Source organism: Manis javanica, chromosome 1 (assembly GCF_040802235.1).
Source record: "Manis javanica isolate MJ-LG chromosome 1, MJ_LKY, whole genome shotgun sequence".
Classification (NCBI taxonomy): Eukaryota; Metazoa; Chordata; class Mammalia; order Pholidota; family Manidae; genus Manis; species Manis javanica.
Window position 1 is genome coordinate 213,649,072 of NC_133156.1, and position 19,664 is coordinate 213,668,735.

General features: G+C 42.3%; 1 protein-coding gene and 1 long non-coding RNA gene across 3 annotated transcripts in view; one reads left to right on the forward strand and one right to left on the reverse strand.

Annotated features, from left to right (window-relative positions):
* Positions 1–19,664, reverse strand: part of VIT (vitrin) — a 103,046-nt gene that overhangs the window by 49,589 nt on the left and 33,793 nt on the right. For both annotated transcript variants that reach the window (XM_073214372.1, XM_073214367.1), the window contains exons 4-5: positions 9,899–10,055; positions 3,876–4,009 (exon numbers count right to left, since the gene is read on the reverse strand). In XM_073214372.1, coding sequence (XP_073070473.1) covers positions 3,876–4,009; positions 9,899–10,055 — 291 coding nt within the window. The remainder of the gene's footprint in view (positions 1–3,875; positions 4,010–9,898; positions 10,056–19,664) is intronic.
* The window catches only part of LOC118970727 (uncharacterized), a 143,897-nt gene that overhangs the window by 23,127 nt on the left and 101,106 nt on the right, over positions 1–19,664 (forward strand). The window lies entirely within an intron of this gene.

Sequence of the window (19,664 nt, forward strand, 5' to 3'; positions counted from 1 at the left end):
CTGAACCTTCAGAGGAGGATCCTGATGTGATCCAGCTAACTGCTGGCTGTGAGCCTCTGCATAAAGGGGAGTGTGCCTTGGCCACTAGTCAGTTATTACCCTTATGCTGCAGTGTGCTCCCCTAACTCATGCATTCAAGAGAGACTCCTAGCCACCGCAGAGCACAAATGTTTATTATCATTGGCAAAAAGTGTTTTGGGTAAATGTCACTAGGTGGACTGAAGGGACATGGGAGTTGAGATTTATAGGGAATCATCTCAGCAGATTGATTTTCATTTAAAAACCCAAAACATCTCTACTCTCTCATGGAATTAATTTTCTTTTAAACCTCTGTTGGGATTCTTGAATTGCAGGCTAAGCATTTAAGATTGCAACACTATTATTTAGCCAGGAGCTGCTTTGTAAACACCTGTGTGGAGATTATATTTCTCTCTATGCTTGACAAATTTATATTCTAGATATTAACATTTTCATATGGCCCCTATTCTGAATTCTTTTACCTAGGCAGACCTCACAGTACTGTGGTTGATGACTTTCCACTATCTGACATAGAAACCAGTTTAATTTGAACCCTAGGTGTGCAGAATTCCACAGGCCATAGGCTATTGATCAAGTTGAGATTAATCCTAAAAAGTCTGGTTGTAGTTCTGTTAAAACTCCAATCAATGGAGGATAGTAGGGATTGGGGCATAGGATGCCAAACTGTACCAGAAAACTATCCAGACTGGAAGACCTATTATATTATGAGACATTTTCCTCTTTTTTGCTTCAGTTGGTCTTCAATATGTGGTTCCTTCTTGAGAGTTGCATCACTCCTAATCTTGTTGGGATGCCAGGAAGGTTTGCAAGAATCTAGTTTTAGATCATGTGAAGCGTCTTTGGAGAAAATGGGAGATTCAAAGCCCAGAGTAGAGTAAATATAGGTAAGGAAAGAACATGGTGTTGTGCTCAAACACTAATGAGGACATGTCAGGAGTTTGAAGGGCTCCCACTGGCCAAACTTGGAAAATGTGAGTACCTAAAAGAGTAAATGATGATAATGGATCATATTGTATTTTTAAAAACAATCCATGAGTCTATAGTGGTGCTTGAAAAAAATAGGTGTGGAGAAGGGGGGAAGAAAGCCTTTCTTTTTATAAAAATACTAGCCAGCAAATGTGGGAGAAATGACAGAATTAGAACAATCATAATTTGGCAATTTCTAAAGTAATTCTTGCTGTACAAAGACCATCAATGCATGTTAAAACCACTGAGTGAAATTTTTAGGGAAACAAGTTATTCACACGGTTTAAAATTGTCACTCTACAGTTTGTGTATTAATTACAAGGTATCTTTACCATAGAGAGATATTGTAAGATATCCAAGAAATCCAGTTTAGAATCACTCAACAATTGGATAGAGTGAGATTACATGCCTCCTGATAGGGCCATTGTGATATACACAATGGATATGCTATGATAGTACCTCTTTAGTATCCTTACCAAAATGCTTAGCCTGAATCTATCTGTGAGGAAATGGTTGGACATGTTTGTGGCCCAGATTGTGGGATGTAGTACTAGACAACTAGCTGGGATTTCAAAATGTCATTGTCATTCATGACCAGAAAAGGTAATGTAGTGGTAGATAGTTGTAGGCTAAATGATACTAAATAGATGTGACAACTAAATGCAATGGATGATATTTGATTGGACTATGGATTAAAAAAACAGAGAAGAAGAAGAAAAAGAAGGAGAAATTACTATGAAGAATATTTTAGGGTAATTGGATATAATTGAATAAGAATAATTTATTAGATAATGTTATTGTATCAATGTTAATTTTTTAGGTGTGGTATTGAGAAAACACCTTGTTCTTAGGAGATGTATGCTGGAGTACTGAGGGATCAAGTGTCCTGATGCCTGTAACTTATTTTCACACGGTTCAGAACAAAATATAGATAGATGGTAGGGAGGTAGACAGATACAGCAAATGTAGCAAAATATTACCAGCTGGTGTATCTAGGTGAAGGGAATATGGGTATTCATCACACTATTCTTTACAATTTTCTGTAAATTAAAAAATTTTCAGAATGAAAGGTTAGGATGGGTAAATTCACAGAAATAGAAAGAAGGGAGAGGGCGGGTCATGATAATACAAAGATACTTGATGACGTTTTCATTGTGAAATCCTACTAGTTATTAGCTCACCAAAGTTACCTCTTTGGAATAGGGGAAAAAAGAGTCAAAATGATTATCTACAAAAATCCTATGCAAATTTTCACCAATGCCTAGGGTGCCTAACTGGTTTTCTTGGCTTCACTGGAGATGGCTGGTAATTATAGATCTGCTTTGGTTATGTAACTGTATTCCTATTATGTTAATGTGTGTGAGCAATTTAGTTAGTAGTTTAAAACCTATACATGCTTAAGTTACTCTACAAGAAGATATGTCAAAGAAATAATCAATCCTCCCATGTTTTCTTCCATCTGCTACTTCTATAGCTTTTCTTCTTCCTTCCTAATTATAACCCTTAAATAGAATTCGTGCCTCATATCAAATTTACCGAGTATCATAATTCCTCCAAGTGGTAAAGATACCTCAAGACAAATGCTGGGCATAGAAGCCACAGGGCATAAATCTGCAAAGAAGTAAAAAGCTAACCTTTGCAAACAATATGGCTTCTCTCTCACTTACCAACTTTACATCTCCCTGTATGGCCCTGGAAGATGACTGGTTAGCCAGAGACAGGTAAGATTCCTCAAGGGAGGAAACAACCTAAGACAGGCACAGTCGCAGGGGGGCCATCAGGTGAGAAATCGGGGATCAACAGTGGTGAAGCTCAGAACCTCACCCCCCCTGTTTTGAGAGAAATCTTCTGCATCCGTGGATGTTTTAATGCCCTTGTCTAGCTTGGATTAACACATAGTCTACAGGCACACACCTGATCATCTACAATTGCTCTCTTGCAACACTAAACAATGTTTTCTACCTTTATCTTGCATCTACCTACCACTTCAGCATTTTATTAAAAATAATAATAATAATAATAATAAAGGGAGAAATGTGGGATCCACATATAAATCAAGTATAAAAATCAAACAAATATTCATATTTGACCTGATTGTTTATAGTTCATAATGTGTGATCAAAACCGAAAGTTTCTGTGATGACTGCCCTTGTACTGTTCACCATGTAAGAACTTATTCACTATGTAAGAATTTGTTTACCATGTAAGAACTTGTTCGTTATGCTTCAGAAGATTGGAGACTGACGAGAACTGGCTTGAGATGGATTAATGATTGTGCATTGAGCGTTGACTCTCCTATACAGAATTTTATTGTTGTTAACAACCATTTGATCAATAAATATGAGAGATGCTCTCTCAAAAAAAAAAAAAAAATTCCTATGCAGCTACATAGTGAGAATGGTCTGACTACGGAAGTAATTAACTAAATAAAAACAAATCTCAGGTGAAACTGTAGCACAGTTCTTTAAGAGCCTCTGTCCTTCTCTACTCATTTATCAGAAATCTCTGGGAATAAGGTTCTAGATATGAGACACATTTGGCCTAACTAAAGGGTTGGTTGAAAAACCCAAATTATTAAATGCAATTCCCTTAATTAAAAGTGTGATTGGACCTGCAGATAGCTGCAGTGAGTTTAAAATAAGCAATTGAAGCCTTTTAGTATTTCCAGACTTTGTAGTGATTTATCACTGTAATTATAATTCATTATTTCATGATTCTAATCATCTAAAGAACTAATGCTTCAGATTTTTATGAAATAAGTTGAACCATAAACTAAAACCAACAGCATGTTAAAAAGAGCACATTTCCACTGTGGGGTCACTTAACCCAAGTGCCCGTGGAGGGCAGCCTTTCTCCAAGTGTGTGCATACCTGAGACGACAAAGGATTCTCTCCACCGTGGTAGGGATAATGATTGGATGCCATTGGAATAACTCCCTTTATAGCCAGACTGTCCAGCCACTTTCCGAATGAGTATTTTCCCTCCTGAATTATCAAGCACGCCACTATGAAGAAGAAAGCAAAAATTTTTTTGAAGAAAGAACAAAAATATTTATTGATACAATCAATAGACTATCAAACCAGGCTCCTTCTTCATTTAGAGAGATGAAAGCAGTGAGATTAAGAGAAGGTTTTCCTTCCACAGTGAGATATCACCTCACACCAGTTAGGATGGCCAATATCGAAAAGACTAAGAACAACAAATGTTGGCGAGGATGTGGAGAAAGGGGATCCCTCCTACACTGCTGGTGGGAATGTAAGCTAGTTCAACCATTGTGGAAAGCAATATGGAGGTTCCTCAAAAAGCTAAAAATAGAAATACCATTTGACCTGGGAATCCCACTCATAGAAATTTACCCAAAGAATATAATTTCTCAGATTCAAAAAGACATATGCTCCCTTATGTTTATTGCAGCATTATTTACAATAGCCAAGATATGGAAGCAACCTAAGTGTACATCAGTAGATGAATGAATAAAGAAGATGTAAGGTACATATACACAATGGAATAGTATTCAGCCATGAGAAAGAAACAAATCCTAGCATTTGCAACAACATGGATGGAGCTGGAGGATATTATGCTCAGTGAAATAAGCCAGGCAGAAAAAGAGAAGTATCAAATGATTTCCCTCATTTGTGGAGTATAACAACGAAGCAAAACTGAAGGAACAAAACAGCAACAGACTCTCAGACTCCAAGAAGGGACTAGAGGTTACCAAAGGGGAGGGGTGGGGGAGGGTGGGTGGGGAGGAAGGGAGGAGGGGATTGAGGGGTATTATGATTGGCACACATGGTGTGTCGGGGGGGATCACAGGGAAGACAGTGTAGCACAGAGAAGACAAATAGTGACTCTGTGGCATCTTACTACGCTGATGGACAGGGACTACAATGGGGCATGGGGGGACATGATAATATGGGTGAGTGTAATAACCACATTGTTTTCTCATGTGAAACCTTCATAAGAGTGTATATCGATAATACCTTAATAAAAAAAAAAAGAATGTTCTCCTTGACCTGCCACCCACCCTCCAGGAGGGGCGCCTCCATCCCGCCGCCTGGCAGCTGACCTCCCAGGCTGAATGGCCGCCTCTCTCCCATCACAGGGTCTGATTGTTCTGTTTGCTGGGAATCTCTCTTTGCCACCATGTCTCAAGTTTCATTCCCACCAGTTCTTTTAAATAAAACTTCTTTTCTAACAGTTTCTAATTTGGTTTTGTGACATCACAGAATGACTCCACTTATTTCAAAAGGTGACATGACATTTTTAAAAGCAAGTTATTCCATTTCTTTTGGCCCAGGGAAGGAAGGCATGCAGCTAAATTAAATTCATTAGAAAGAGTTCCCAAAAGACTGGACATTGTCTCTTTAATTTCTAGGATTTTGAAGGTTTTAGATCCTGATTTGACAGCACCTGACTTACCTACCTTTTTGGTTCGATGTGAAGCAGGGGCTCCATTCTGGCTCCTGAAAACCACTTTCACATTGTTCTCTTCTTGCCCCAGAGCCTAAAATTGCTCCTCTGGGTATCTGCAATTTTATGGCACAGGGGAGCTAAAAAAGTACTTAGATTTGTCTTATGAACACCTTTCCTTCCCTCCAGTTGCCATTTCCTGCCCTCCTGCCTTCGTGGTGAGTCACAACTTTCAACATTTCAATTTCCAGTGACCCAGAAGGGAAGAAAGTGATAGTAAAAACTAACATGTACAGCACTGAATTGCTTTACAATCATTCCCATATATGGTTTCTTCCCGGGTCCTCCCAGCAAACCTATGATGTGTGGAGGGAATGCTTTTCCATTTCCTAGAAACAGGCTTAGCCGGGTGAACTGTAACTAGTATTTTGCAGACGTTGTAACTAGTATATTGCAAAGCAGGGCTTTAAACCCAGTTCTACCTGACCTGGAATCCTGGGCTTGTCCCACTGGTCAGAGTTGCCTCTCAGGGTACAAAAACAGCACAAGACTCCAGCTCCTCTTGGCGGCCCTGCCCTGTCTCCGCTGGGGAGCTCTGAGAGTCCGTGACCTCGTTTCTTCCTGCTGTAGTGGGGCTGGTCTCGGCTCTCCTGGAGACCGCACGAATCCCACTCACGGGTCTCTGTTCACGCTGCATTTAGCTCTGGAAAACCTGGTTCCACTCCTGCCTGACTTGCCTTGTGTCACCCAGTGCCCCATACCTCCCCTCCAAAAAATGTTCTTTTTTGGGGGGCAGGTACCAAATTTCTTTATTTGAAGGAATGGTACAAATGAAGACTTAAGTAGATGTTTGAGGACAACTTATTAAGATAAAGGAACCCCAACATCTCTTGGCGGCCAGGGAAGTCCCACAGAGACTGACGTGACTGGACTACACCCCTTCCTAACAACACCCAAAAATCTTTTCTCACAACTGAGACTCTGATTTTATTTGGTCTTGTGATATTTCCTACACATTTCTTGAGCTAATTTTTGTCTCCCACTTAGACTGGAAATATTCTTATGAAAAAGGCAATGTTTTATGCTCCTGCAGAGGGAAGCCTGTCCGTGGGGTGCGGGTACCAGCTATACTGGCTTGCGAAAGCCAATGCCTAAGTTCTCAGGATTTTGCCCGCTGATTCATTGCACTGCTGCTCACAGTGAAGGTGGGGCCTGTGCTGAAGGGCCCGGGGAGGGCCCAGGGTGTTCTCCAGCTGACTGGGCTGCTCATGTTCTTCGTGAAGATTAGGCAAGACTGAAAACCCAGGCTGTGGGAACCGTACAGATGCAGAACTGTTGTACCTCATCTTGTGGGGGGACTTAATTTGAGGGTGTGAATATTCACAGACATTCTAGATGAGGGGCACCCTGGGGAGGCCAGGGGTCTGTAAACTACAGGAGGTGACAGCAGTCCACAGCTGTGGGGTAGGGATAACTGAGGAGGGGGTGAGCCTGAAGGAGCCTGTGCTTCCACTCATGAAGCAGATGGGGGCTCAGAGCCAGGGTAATTTTGAGAACTTGGGCAAATGTGACATCATTTGTACCATCGCTCAGAGGCAGGAACTTCCTACGTATTCTCCAAAAGAGCAAAACTAATTCTACTTCTTTGCATTCCTCAGATGCTCTGCATGATGCTGAACAGGGCCTTGAGGTTCCCTGCCCCCAACCCCCGACCCTGGGAAGAGGGACTGAGATAAACTAAGGGTCAGCTTCTTGGCTGGGAGAAAAGGGACTGCCAACCATGAGATGGGGTTTTGAATGGCTGCCATTCTCAGGGTGGTAACCAGTCAGAAACCAGTGTGAAGTATCCTCTGCTTGGAAATGGCCTCTTCATTGCCCCATCTCAGAGAAATCTGCCCTCTCCCCAGTACTTGGTACCACTTTACATACAGAGGTTAGTTCTGGACAAGACTGAGCCAAAATATGATGCCTCAGATATGTACATTATCCCTTTGGTTGGAAAGAATCAAGAGATTCACTCAAAACAGGATATCTGATCACGATATGCTATATGAACATTAAACCCTCTAAGCTAAATATGAATTTCTAAACCAAAGTATGCTCTCTGCAGTTCTTACTGGGGGGTGGGGGTCTGGGGGTGGGGGTGGAACTCTGACAGGACAATGACAGGAAGCCCCTCATGTACTTTCTATGTATGCTCTCTGTCTTAAAATCCTGCCTTCTGAAAACGGACTTGTTCTGTTTGTGAAAAATGAAACAGTATCCAAAATCCCTCTCCTTCCCCTCAGGACCTCTATTGTCCTCCCCGCGGACCGTGACATTTCCTTCCAAGTAGAGGTCCCTGCCGCATCAGGCACTGGTCCAGGAGCTACAATGGCTCTTGGTTGCTCAAGAGCAAACTGTGTTTTGGAAACATTCAAGTTCTTCTCCTGTGTCCCTCTCCCCTCATCTGTGTTCTTCCCAGTCAGCTCCTACGCTCCAGCCCAAACACTGGGTCCTAGTCCTGGTCCTTGTCAATGTCCTTATTTCCTACTCACAGGTATACCTATCCATCGTTAGGCCTTTCTCAGCTCTTACTGCTCCGAAGTTCACATCCCCCTCACATCTGCACTCTGTACATTAAGTGGTGCTGGGTCCCCCCTGTTCTCATGCACATGTATCACCTGGTTTTTGGGCTAGAAGGCAGGAAACACAAGTTCTAATCTTAGATGTGCAGCTAACAAGCAATTTAATTAACCCCTATTTCTCAGTTCCTCTTCCAATCAGTGGAGATGCTAACAGCATCATTTTGGGTTTAGATGATGTTAGGAGAGAATCATGGTGTAAGGGATTACTGTCACGGTGACGTCTTTAGTGAGGTCAAATTAATTCGAGCAGCTCTGTCCTGCATAGGAAACAGGAAGGCAAGAGACAGCCAGCAAATGCCAGAAGGAGCAAGTGTCAACCCTATCAGGTCACAGCTGGAAAAATACAGGCAACCTGAAAACAGGTCTAGCCTCTGCAGCAGATGTCAGTGACTCCACAGACACAGACTGGAGGGTGCCGGTGGTGGTGGTCTACGGGCATGCACATGTGTGTGTAAGGATGTATGTGAGCATGCACGAGTGGACAAGCACGTGTGGAGGCATACATGTGTGTGCAAGCCTATGCACACAGCCACGTACATAGATTTGTATACCTTTTCCCTCTTTGCATGAAATTGACTTTAGAGACAAGCAAAATATTTTTTTCCATAGCCTGGAGTTAAGAACCAGCATTTGGGGTCATTTTTCTTTAATATTCCATTACTTATCCTTAAATAGCCTTCATAATTCTGCCCCCTTTGAAAAATCAGTTAGCTTGGCATCCCTCTGTGGGTGGAGGGGGGGAGGAAAGGAGTATAGCCAACAAAATCTGCTAGTAATTCTTAAATCTTGTTGGACACACAGCTTTTTTCTTACTGTTCCCCAAATTTCAGAGAAGCTACTAACTAGACACCTTAAGAGGGAATGAATTTTGTATCTTCTCTCTCAGGGAAACACCAGTGATCAATCAACTGACCCACATATAGATAAAAAAAAGGAAAAAGATGCCAGAAGCCTGAATAACTCAGAAACTTCCTCTAGTATCTCGTAGCTGAGCAGTGACCCAGGAGCACGTCTCAAAGCAGTGCTGGGAGGTGGTTTGGAGTGTGGGTGCTGGACTTAGGTCTGAGTCCCCACTCTGATACAGTGTGGCTTTGGAAAAGCTAGTTATACCAGAAAGTGGTATCTGGGGGCTTCATGTTTGAGATGTGAATAATAGTGGTGAATACTGCTTAAGGGAATGGCGAGGATTCACTTAGGTAACATAGGGGAGGTGCTTGGTACACACACCTTAGCTTTATTATCAAAGATACTAAGTAAACACACATTTCCCTGTGTTTTGATTCCAAGCCTAAGCAAGAGGCACAAGGACTGTGTGAAGGTCACTCCCCTGATATAGACAGTGACTTAGTCTGAGGTATGTCATGCTTCTGTCCCCCTTTCTGGATCCCAAGCTCACAGGTGACCAAGCAGAGCCACCTGTCACCCTTCTCCTCACTTTTTCTGTTCCATTTGTTTACAGGCCATCACCACAGCTGTGACATTTCACCTCCAAACTTCTGGGCCTTCCTTAGTCACATACCTGTTATTTCCTTGCATAGCACATAGAGGTTAGAAAAAAAATACTTTACATCATCAAGAACTTGTTTTTCTTGTCATGAACATGAAGGAGTAGAATCCTCCTCCCCTCCGCATAAGGGGTAAAGAGAAGTCAGCCCTCCTTTCCACAGAGTGCCGCAAGAGGCGACCCAGGACCACGCTCGGCTTCTGCATAAGCCCATGGGATAAAGTTGTCAGATGAAATACAGGATGTTCAGTTAAATGTGTACATTGTTGCTTGCCAAATCAGGAAACCCTGCACTGGTGGCTCCCTGCTCACACCCTGGTCGCTGGTTATTAAGTAGCTTAGAGTTACCCACCTGTGAACCGCAGCGCCACACACGCTGGAGTAGGAAGCATAGACGTCCGTGCCATAAACATGGTATCTGGGGTCTTGACATCCTGCTGGACATTTCACAACGAACTCAGGATTGATTATCTTTCCAGCTTTGACATCACAGTTGATCTGAGGCACAGCTGGGAATGCAAAATGAGGTCAAAATTACACCTTGTGGTATCAGCTTATAATATATGCGGTGACTCTGTTAGGTCATAACTATCCATTTACTTAATCTCTAAAAGCCAGATCCTGGGCTGACCCTGGATCCCCTCCATATAATCAAAGCAAAGATGTAATGAGGACATCCCTCAGACCAACAGTACAACAATGACCATCCATTGCATCTCACCTGTCAAGAACAAAAATAAAAGGCTCATTCCTGTGCTTCCTCAGAAAATCAATTCGTTGAAGAAGAGAACTCTGGGAAAAGACCCACCTCCAGTGACCAGAAAAGTCATCGTGAGTCCATGGCCGGTCGGCACTGGCCCTTCAGGTGCTCTGGAGCCAGCCCGGGAAAAGACAAGACTCTCAGACAACATCACAGGAGGAAGAGAAGGTGTTGGGGGAAGGGCCTGTGAGGGGGCGTGAGCCTTGCAGCGGGGCAGGCCGGGACAAGGTTGGCCCCCTGAAGCAGGGAGGGGATGCTGGAGCCTGGGCATGGGTAGGGTAGGCCCGGTGAGGCAGGCTTGAGGGCTTGTGTTCTGTGCAGGAGGCGGGATGCAGTGGAAGGGTTTTGGACAGGGGAGATAGATAACAAATGTCATCTTTTGTCTTAGGCCTAGATGATGGCTCCTAGACTCAGGGCCAAGGTGGCAGTGATCTCTTCTCATCAGCCTTCACCCTTGGTGGAAAGCTAGGAACTTCCCTGCTGAGCATCCAGGGGAGGCTCATTCATTCCTTCCTCCCTCTTTTCTGGCTTTGTTCCTGCCATTGCCAGGCTAGCACTGTCCAGTAGGCGAGTGTTCTGGAGCTGGAAGCTTGCCTGGGGATGAGGTGGAGTAGATGTTCTAGTGGCGGTACCTAAGAGGGAGTGCGGCCACACCTTTCCCAAAAACAATTTCCCCCCAACACTCCTGAAGGTGAACATCTCCTAGATGATACTCTGCAGGTGCCACTGGAGCTGAGAATGTATTCTATTCTGGGCCCTGCTCTTCCGAAGGCACTTGGAAACAATGCACACAGTTCAGAGAGTACGCAGGCTCACGAGGTGTTGGGAGAACACCAGACAGGAGGGCAGGCTGGCAGAAAGAGGTTGTTTGGCCGTAAAAAGGTGAGAATTTGGAGGCAAGTGATAGTTGTCTTGGTAAGACTGTTGTGTGATTTGACACCAGAGAAGAGAGAACTAGGACAAAAGGGGAGACTTTTTATAGAGGCAAATTTTGCTAAGCGGTTTCCAGTAACTGAAGTTCACTTTTGAAGTAATGAGCTGCCTCATGAAGCAGTGAATGAGCCGGGAGTACATAAGCAGAAAGTGACCAGGGAAGAGGGGATTTCTACATTGGGTGGGAGGTAGAAACAAAGCCCCACCCGTGCCGAGTCTGTGGTTACATGCAAGGACTCAGGATCCCTGCCAGGCCACCCACCCTCTAACTGGGTTACTGAGATGGTCTCCGGGTTGTTAATGGCTTCCAGCTGCAGCCAACATGCACACTCTTTTTTGTTTAACCCTTATGTGCCAGAGTTGCATTTCCTCCAGGCTGGAGAGAGAACTTCCTGCTCTTTCCCTAAACACCCTCCCAGATAATCTTTGCCACTCAGGGCCAGGCCAGCATGGTCCTCTTGGGAGCTCGGGGGTTGAGTCTGATCACAGGCTAGAACAGTTTGTTGTCTACGTTAAGAAGTGGAGCACTGTGCTTAGAACAGTCTGTGGTTCGTTTCTGCGTGCCACAGGTTGTTGCCTCCTCTCCAGAGCTCTTTTCTTTTCATCTTTCATTCATTTAAACCCTGAAACTCAAGGCTGCATTTACTCTTTTGAGACTTACAGAGTATATTTTTGAAAAGCAATTTGGGGGCTGAGGGTGGCAGTGTGCAGTCTGTCTCTAAATTAGTTGCTTGGACCGGGGTGTCACTGGATGTGTCCAGCTCTCCTCCCTTCTGCAGGTTACTCCCCCATTCCCAAGTGCATCTCCTCCCTTAGATATAAAGAAAATGAACACATGCCTTCTTGGTTCTTAGCTATTTGAAATAGGAGGTGACAAGACGTGGGACTGGGATTCAATTTGGATGTGACTTTGGCACCCTGAGGTTTTGGATCTCCTAGCAGCCAACCCCATCTTCTGGAATTAAGTAAATGAGGCTGTATCTAGAAGCTTATTGAATGAGTATTTATAATGACCAAACCTACTGAAAGACTTCACAGTGCCCACAGCACACGCACTAGACTTTTCCATGAAATAGTTGGTTTAAAACACAAAGGAGAAAAATGTCACATGGGAATATTTTGTTTCCTGCTAATCAATTTCCCCCCATTTGTTTTTTTGTTTGTACTTTTGTCTTCCTTTTACAAAGGTCTGGGAAATACTTTAAATAAGATCTGCTTGATCTGCACCCAATCTGATTAGCAAAATTGGTGAATTGACTTGTCCTGCAGCAGGGAAAAATGAAATTAAGCATATATGCTCATGAGCTTTGGAGAACAAGGGTGCAATGGTAAAGTGTGGCTAAAGGTCAAGTATCTGTTAAATTGTATTGAAAATTAAACTGGAGAGAGTGAGCTAATTGAATATTTCAGAGTAATTGCCAAAATTACTGGGAAGTGTAATGTCTTAAGTCCAGTTGAGAAGGAGCGGCCATTTGCGTCTTTTCAGCAGCTCTCCTTTGAGGAGATGGGAACCATGTTTACTTTTTTTTTTTACAGTGTTTTCCCAGTTATTTGTGAAGTAGTCTGCTTTCTTGTGACCTTCCAAGTTTTTTCATCCATCCATTTAAGGCCCAAATGAAATTCTTTATCTTTGCATTTCCTCTGAATACTTTTGAACAATTGAATCTTACAATTTAGATTTTCCTTTTTTCTCTCTTTCTCTTTTGTTTTTTAGGTTCATTTTTTGTACCTTCTTTCCTCCTCTCTGGGTTTTATCTCCAAAGTACAGAAATAAGACTTCCTTAAGAAGACAAGTCAATTGGGTAAGATTCCTCAAGGGAGGAACAACCTAAGACAGGCACAGTTGCAGGGGGGCCATCAGGTGAGAAATTGGGGATCAACAGAGGTGAGGCTTAGAACCTCCCCCCTCTGTTCTGAGAGAAATCTTCTGCATACGTGGATGTTTTATTGCCCTTGTCTAGCTTGGATTAACACATAGTCTACAGGCACACACCTGATCATCTACATTTGCTCTCTTACAACACTAAACTATGTTTTCTACCTTTATCTTGTATCTACCTACCACTTCAGCATTTTATTAAAAATAATAATAATAAAGAGAGAAATGTGGTATCCACATATAAATCAAGTATAAAAATCAAATGAATATTCATATTTGAACTGACTGTTTATAAGTTCATAATGCATGAGCAAAACCGAAAGCTTCTGTGATAACTGCCCTTGTACTGTTCACCATGTAACTTATTCACTATGTAAGAATTTGTTCTCCACGTAAGAACTTGTTTGTTATGCTTCAGAAGATTGGAGACTGACGAAAATTAGGCTTGGGGTGGATTAAGGATTGTGCATTGAGCATTGACCCCCCTATACAGAATTTTATTGTTGTTAACAACCATTTGATCAATAAATATGAGAGATGCCCTCACAAAAAAAAAAAAAATATATATATATATATATATATATATATATATATATATATATATATATATACACACACACGCTTCCAATTGTAAAAAAAATAAGTAACTGGGATGTAATGTATAGCATAAGGAATATAGTCAAAATATTGTAACAACTTGGTATGGTGATAGCTGGTACCTAGAATTATCATGTATATAAATGTTCAATCACTGTGTTGTACACCTGAAACTAATGTAATACTGTGTGTCAACTACCCTTCAATAAACAATAATTATCTAAAAAAAAAAAAAAAAGACAAGTCAACATTCAAGTAGCTCAAGAATGACCATTCTCAGGTCTAAAGGTAGAAGGAAGACATTGGGCAAAAACCCAAACTGAGAGTTGGCCGGGAATTCTGCGTCCCCTCTATTAGCCTCAGGTTACTCCCAGGAACATTTGGAGAAAGGAAGAGGAGCGCCTCTCCCATTCCTCCCCAGTGGACAGTAGCTGGTAGCAGTGAGTAAATCCTGGGCTAAAGTCACAGGGTGGAGCAGCCCAGAACCTCTTACGAGGAACCTTTGCACAGAGACCTGTCCCCTAGCCATCTGCCCTGCTTCTCCCTCATGTGGTTCTGTACGGTTACCTTGCCTCCTAAGGGCCACCATCTCTTTCATGACAGACCTCCCATTAGAGCATCTCAGACTCTGCCAAGGATTTCATCCCAGAGGCCTTTGGCACCAGCCACAGGGAAAAGAGAACCACTCACCACCCAGATGGTCAGACCTAATAGATGACCTTTAGGTGCTGCTCACTGAGGTCATGTGTTTGCTGTGTCCATCACAAGAGTTGTTCCTGGGCAAAGCTAGTACTATCTGAGCCACTGTTTTCATGCAACATTGGAATCTTAGAGGCAGAACTGCAAATTTTCAGCTGTGGGTTGGATTTCCTGTCAGACCTAATAACAGAGTGATTATTGGGTGATGTCATATACAAAAGCTGATGACATAGCAGAACAAATCAAACTGTATACTCTACTTCTTATTTTTCATTCATCTTTCCAGTGATCCCGGGCAAACCGCATTGCTTCTGGAAAACAAATTTACTAATCAATTAGAGAAGGCTATTTATTGTAAGCCTGCCTCCTGGCTATTTACGAGGAAGAATTATTTATACTTATGCATGAACAGTTTTGATCTGAAACTTGATTTTGTTGGGCTGTGATATTCAACTAGAGTAAAATCCTCTTTTTAAGATAATTATTTAAAAGATGTTAATTTAATAAAATAAAAATGACCATTAAATAAAATTTGAAGATGGATGCTTCTTTTTCCTTGATCCTGATACCCAATGGCCAGATCCTTCTTTTGGGACATCTTTTGCAAAGCATTCTTTTCCGTTTTCCTTAGTCTTTGACTATGTTGAATCTTTTGTCAAAAACTATCCATCCAGAATATATAAAGAGCTCACACGCCTCAACAAACAAAAAACAAATAACCCAATTAAAAAATGGGCAGAGGAACTGAACAGACAGTTCTCTAAAAAAGAAATACAGATGGCCAACAGACACATGAAAAGATGCTCCACATCGCTAATTATCAGAGAAATGCAAATTAAAACTACAATGAGGTATCACCTCACACCAGTAAGGATGGCTGCCATCCAAAAGACAAACAACAACAAATGTTGGCGAGGCTGTGGAGAAAGGGGAACCCTCCTACACTGCTGGTGGGAATGTAAATTAGTTCAACCATTGTGGAAAGCAGTATGGAGGTTCATCAAAATGCTCAAAACAGACCTACCATTTGACCCAGGAATTCCACTCCTAGGAATTTACCCTAAGAACGCAGCAATCAAGTTTGAGAAAGACAGATGCACCCCTATGTTTATCGCAGCACTATTTACAATAGCCAAGAATTGGAAGCAACCTAAATGTCCATCGGTAGATGAATGGATAAAGAAAATGTGGTACATATACACAATGGAATACTACTCAGCCATAAGAAGTGGAAAAATCCAACCATTTGCAGCAACATGGATGGAGCTGGAGAGTATTATGCTCAGTGAAATAAGCCAAGTGGAGAAAGAGAAATACCAAATGATTTCACTCATCTGAGGAGTATAGGAACAAAGGAAAAACTGAAGGAACAAAACAGCAGCGGAATTACAGAACCCAAAAATGGACTAACAGGTACCAAAGGGAAAGGAACTGGGGAGGATGGGTGGGCAGGGAGGGATAAGGGGGAGGGAAGAAGAAGGGGGGTATTAAGATTAGCATGCATGGGGGGGAGGGAGAAAGGGGAGGGTGGGCTGCACAACACAGAGAGGACAAGTAGTGACTCTACAACATTTTGCTAAGCTGATGGACAGTAACCGTAATGTGGTTGTTAGGGGGGACCTGATATAGGGGAGAGCATAGTAAACATAGTATTCTTCATGTAAGTATAGATTAAAAATTAAAAAAAAAAAAGAAGAAAGAAAGAAAGAAAGAAAGAAAGAAAGAAAAGGGGGATTACTCCTTGATAGGATAAAACTATTGGTAAATCAAAGATCAACGCATGCTTTAAATATCCTTAATGTTGATCACTTAAAGGGTGTCAGATGATCAGCTATGGAGGTACTCTTTTCTGATAATATTCCTTTCTCTTAATAAAAAAAAAAAAAATGCAGTTACTGTGTGCTGACCTCCAATGAGTTCTGCACAGTGGTATAGAGGGCATGTCAAAGTGTGGGCAAAGGGTCTGTTTGTTTCTATGCAGAAGATCAAGGCCTAGCTTGGATACCCAGAAAATGAACTAAGATACGATATGAGGAGGAGCTTCCGGCATCAGCACTCTCTGGAGGACTTGTGCCGGGGGATGATCATCAAAAAGCCTCCACAGGGATCCGGACGATGCTGCGGTTGTGGCTGCATCCAGCCCACCGTCTCCTGGACTTGCCATAGGAATGAGGAGGGAGATGTCTAGGCTGGCATGTGCATACAGTGAGACAACGAATTTGACCGGATCTGTACTGTTGGAACTCAACCAGGAGTTGGGAGGGGTGCAAGGTGTAGCACTCCAAAATCTTATGACTATAGACTATCTACGGTTAAAAGAACATATGGGATGTGAACAGATCCCAGAAATGGGCTGCTTTAATTTGTCTGACTTCTCTCAGACTGTTCAAGTACAGTTGGACAATATCCATCATATCATAGACAAATTTTCACAAATGCCTAGGGTGCCTAAATGGTTTTCTTGGCTTCACTGGAGATGGCTGGTAATTATAGATTTGCTTTGTTTATGTCACCGTATTCCCATTATGTTAATATGTGTGTGCAAATTAGTAGTTTAAAACCTATACATACTTAAGGAACTCTACAAGAAGATATGTCAAAGAAATAATCAATCCTCCCATGTTTCCTTCCATATGCTACATCTTTAGCTTTTCTTCTTTCTTCCTAATTACAACCCTTAAATAGAATTCGTGCCTCATATCGAATTTACCGAGTATCATAATTCCTCCAGGTGGTAAAGATACCTCGAGACAAGTGCTGGGCATAGAAGCCACAGGGCATAAATCTGCAAAGAAGTAAAAAGCTAACCTTTTCAAACAATATGGCTTCTCTCTCACTTACCAACTTTACATTTCCCTGTATGGCCCCAGAAGATGACTGGTTAGCCAGAGACGGGTAAGATTCCTCAAGGGAGGAACAACCTAAGACAGGCACAGTCGCAGGGGGGCCATCAAGTGAGAATTTGGGGATCAACAGAGGTGAGGCTCAGAACCTCACTCCCCCTGCTTTGAGAGAAATCTTCTGCATCCGTGGATGTTTTGCTGCCCTTGTCTAGCCTGGATTAATACTTAGTCCATAGGCACACACCTGATCATCTGATCATCTACATTTGCCCTCTTACAGCACTAAACGATGTTTTCTACCTTTATCTTGCATCTACCTACCACTTCAGCATTTTATTAAAAATAAAAATAATAATAATAATAAAGGGAGAAATGTGGGATCAACATGTAAATCAAGTACAAAAATCAAACGAATATTCATATTTGACCTGATTGTTTATAGGTCATAATGCGTGATCAAAACCGAAAGTTTCTCTGATGAATGCCCTTGTACTGTTCACCATGTAAGAATTTATTCACTATGTAAGAATTCGTTCACCATGTAAGAACTTGTTCGTTATGCTTCAGAAGATTGGAGACTGACGAGAATTAGACTTGAGATGGATTAATGATTGTACATTGAGCATTGACCCCCCTATACTGAATTTTATTGTTGTTAACAACCATTTGATCAATAAATATAAGAGATGCCCTCTAAAAAAAAAACAAAAAAAAAACTATCCATACCTTTTGACTGCCTTGAGGAAACATTCCAAAATGCTCAAGACTTATCCACAGTCCCTTCCATGGAACTTTTCTGGCTTGTCAGTACTGCCCCTTAATGTAATTCTCAAGTCACCTTGCGAAGTGGCTTGATCATGTCTCACCCCTGAAAGGCTTTTTCCTTTCATCTGCTTAAATGCTACTATTTTTCAAGGCTCCCATTTCAGTTATATCTTCACTCATCTACTAGAATATACATTCCATGTGGGCAAGGATTTTTGTCTATTTGGTTCACTGCTGATCCACAGAATGTCTGCTGCATGAGTGAATGAACGAAACCAATCCATTAGCAAATTCTTTTTGTCTTATTTCTACCTATCTCCACCGTGGTCTAAGTCACCTGTCTGGATTATTAACATAACAACCTCCTAAATTGTCTTCTTCATTCCATGTTGCTCACGCATTGCCTCAATCTCCTCTCTTTAGTGTGATATAAAAAATGTAATCATATTTAATCACTTTTGGGCTTAAAACATTCATTGCCTTCCTATTGCCCTTAGGGTAATGTCCAAGGTCCTTAAGAAGGTCTACAAAGCCCTTAGGAGTTTGGTTCTTGTTCCCGTCTCTGCTTAATCTCCTACCATGGTTACTTGGCTAATGAGAAGGTTCCAGCCAGCAAAGGCCTAGAAGAAGAATCTTCCAGGCAGAAAGGAGAACCAGGGCAAAACCCTGATTTCAGAAAGGGCTTGGTGCTTTGAAGAACGCAGAGGAGGCCTAGAGAGTGGTGAGGAGGAGAGTGGTCTGTAATGAGGTGAGAGGTCAGCGGGCGTCAGATCAAATTTCTTGACAAGCCTCTTGGCATGGACTGAGTTTCCACGGGCTAGTGTGCGGGCTGAGCTGAACGCAAGGAGAGGGGGCTATCTGTAAAATGAGTCTGTTACATGGGAGAGGAGGGGTGCGGCAGGAGATGATAAGGGAGAGTGTGAGGGTGGAGTGAGGGGCTGGTGAGTGAGGATGGTGTACTGCCTGGGGCGACCCTTCTGTTGACCCTTGGAAATCTGTAATAAAGACTCCAAGACATGGTAAAATGTCAGATGCAGTAAAGTAGCTAAATCATAGGGCAGAGCGAGACAGGAAGGCCACGGGAACACAGGCACGACTAGGTAGAGATGAGCATAAGCACGTTGCAGATTTTCCAGAAATCATGGGGAGAGCTCCAGATTTTAAAAAAGGTTGTGGAATTTATATTTATACAGGTTGAATCTGACATCTGAGGTGGCCAAGCTAAGCGTAGGATGACATCTCTCTAGACAATGAAATTACAGCTTTAGTCCACTGTGGGGCTGGATTTGAACCCAGATATGTGATTCCAATTTCTGTCACACTCTCACCTGAGCCAACGTTTGCCAAGAAGGTATCCAGCATTGGGGGTTAAAGAAATATTTTCCCTTGGTGCTAAAAGATTTCTCAAGAATAATACATTAAGCAACAGTTGAGGGAAACATAGGGCATGCATTGGAAATTGTTTATAAAGGGAAGCTTAGTGAAAAGCACTTGCCTCAAGAGATCATTTCAAGCTCAAGTTTTAAGCATTTTGAAAGTCTATAAAACTTGGTCCTCCTAACCCATGTTTTGCTAGGCCTGAGAAAATGCCTTCATCCATACACCGTGGAAGGACAGTGATGAAGTGTTTGGGTAACAGAGG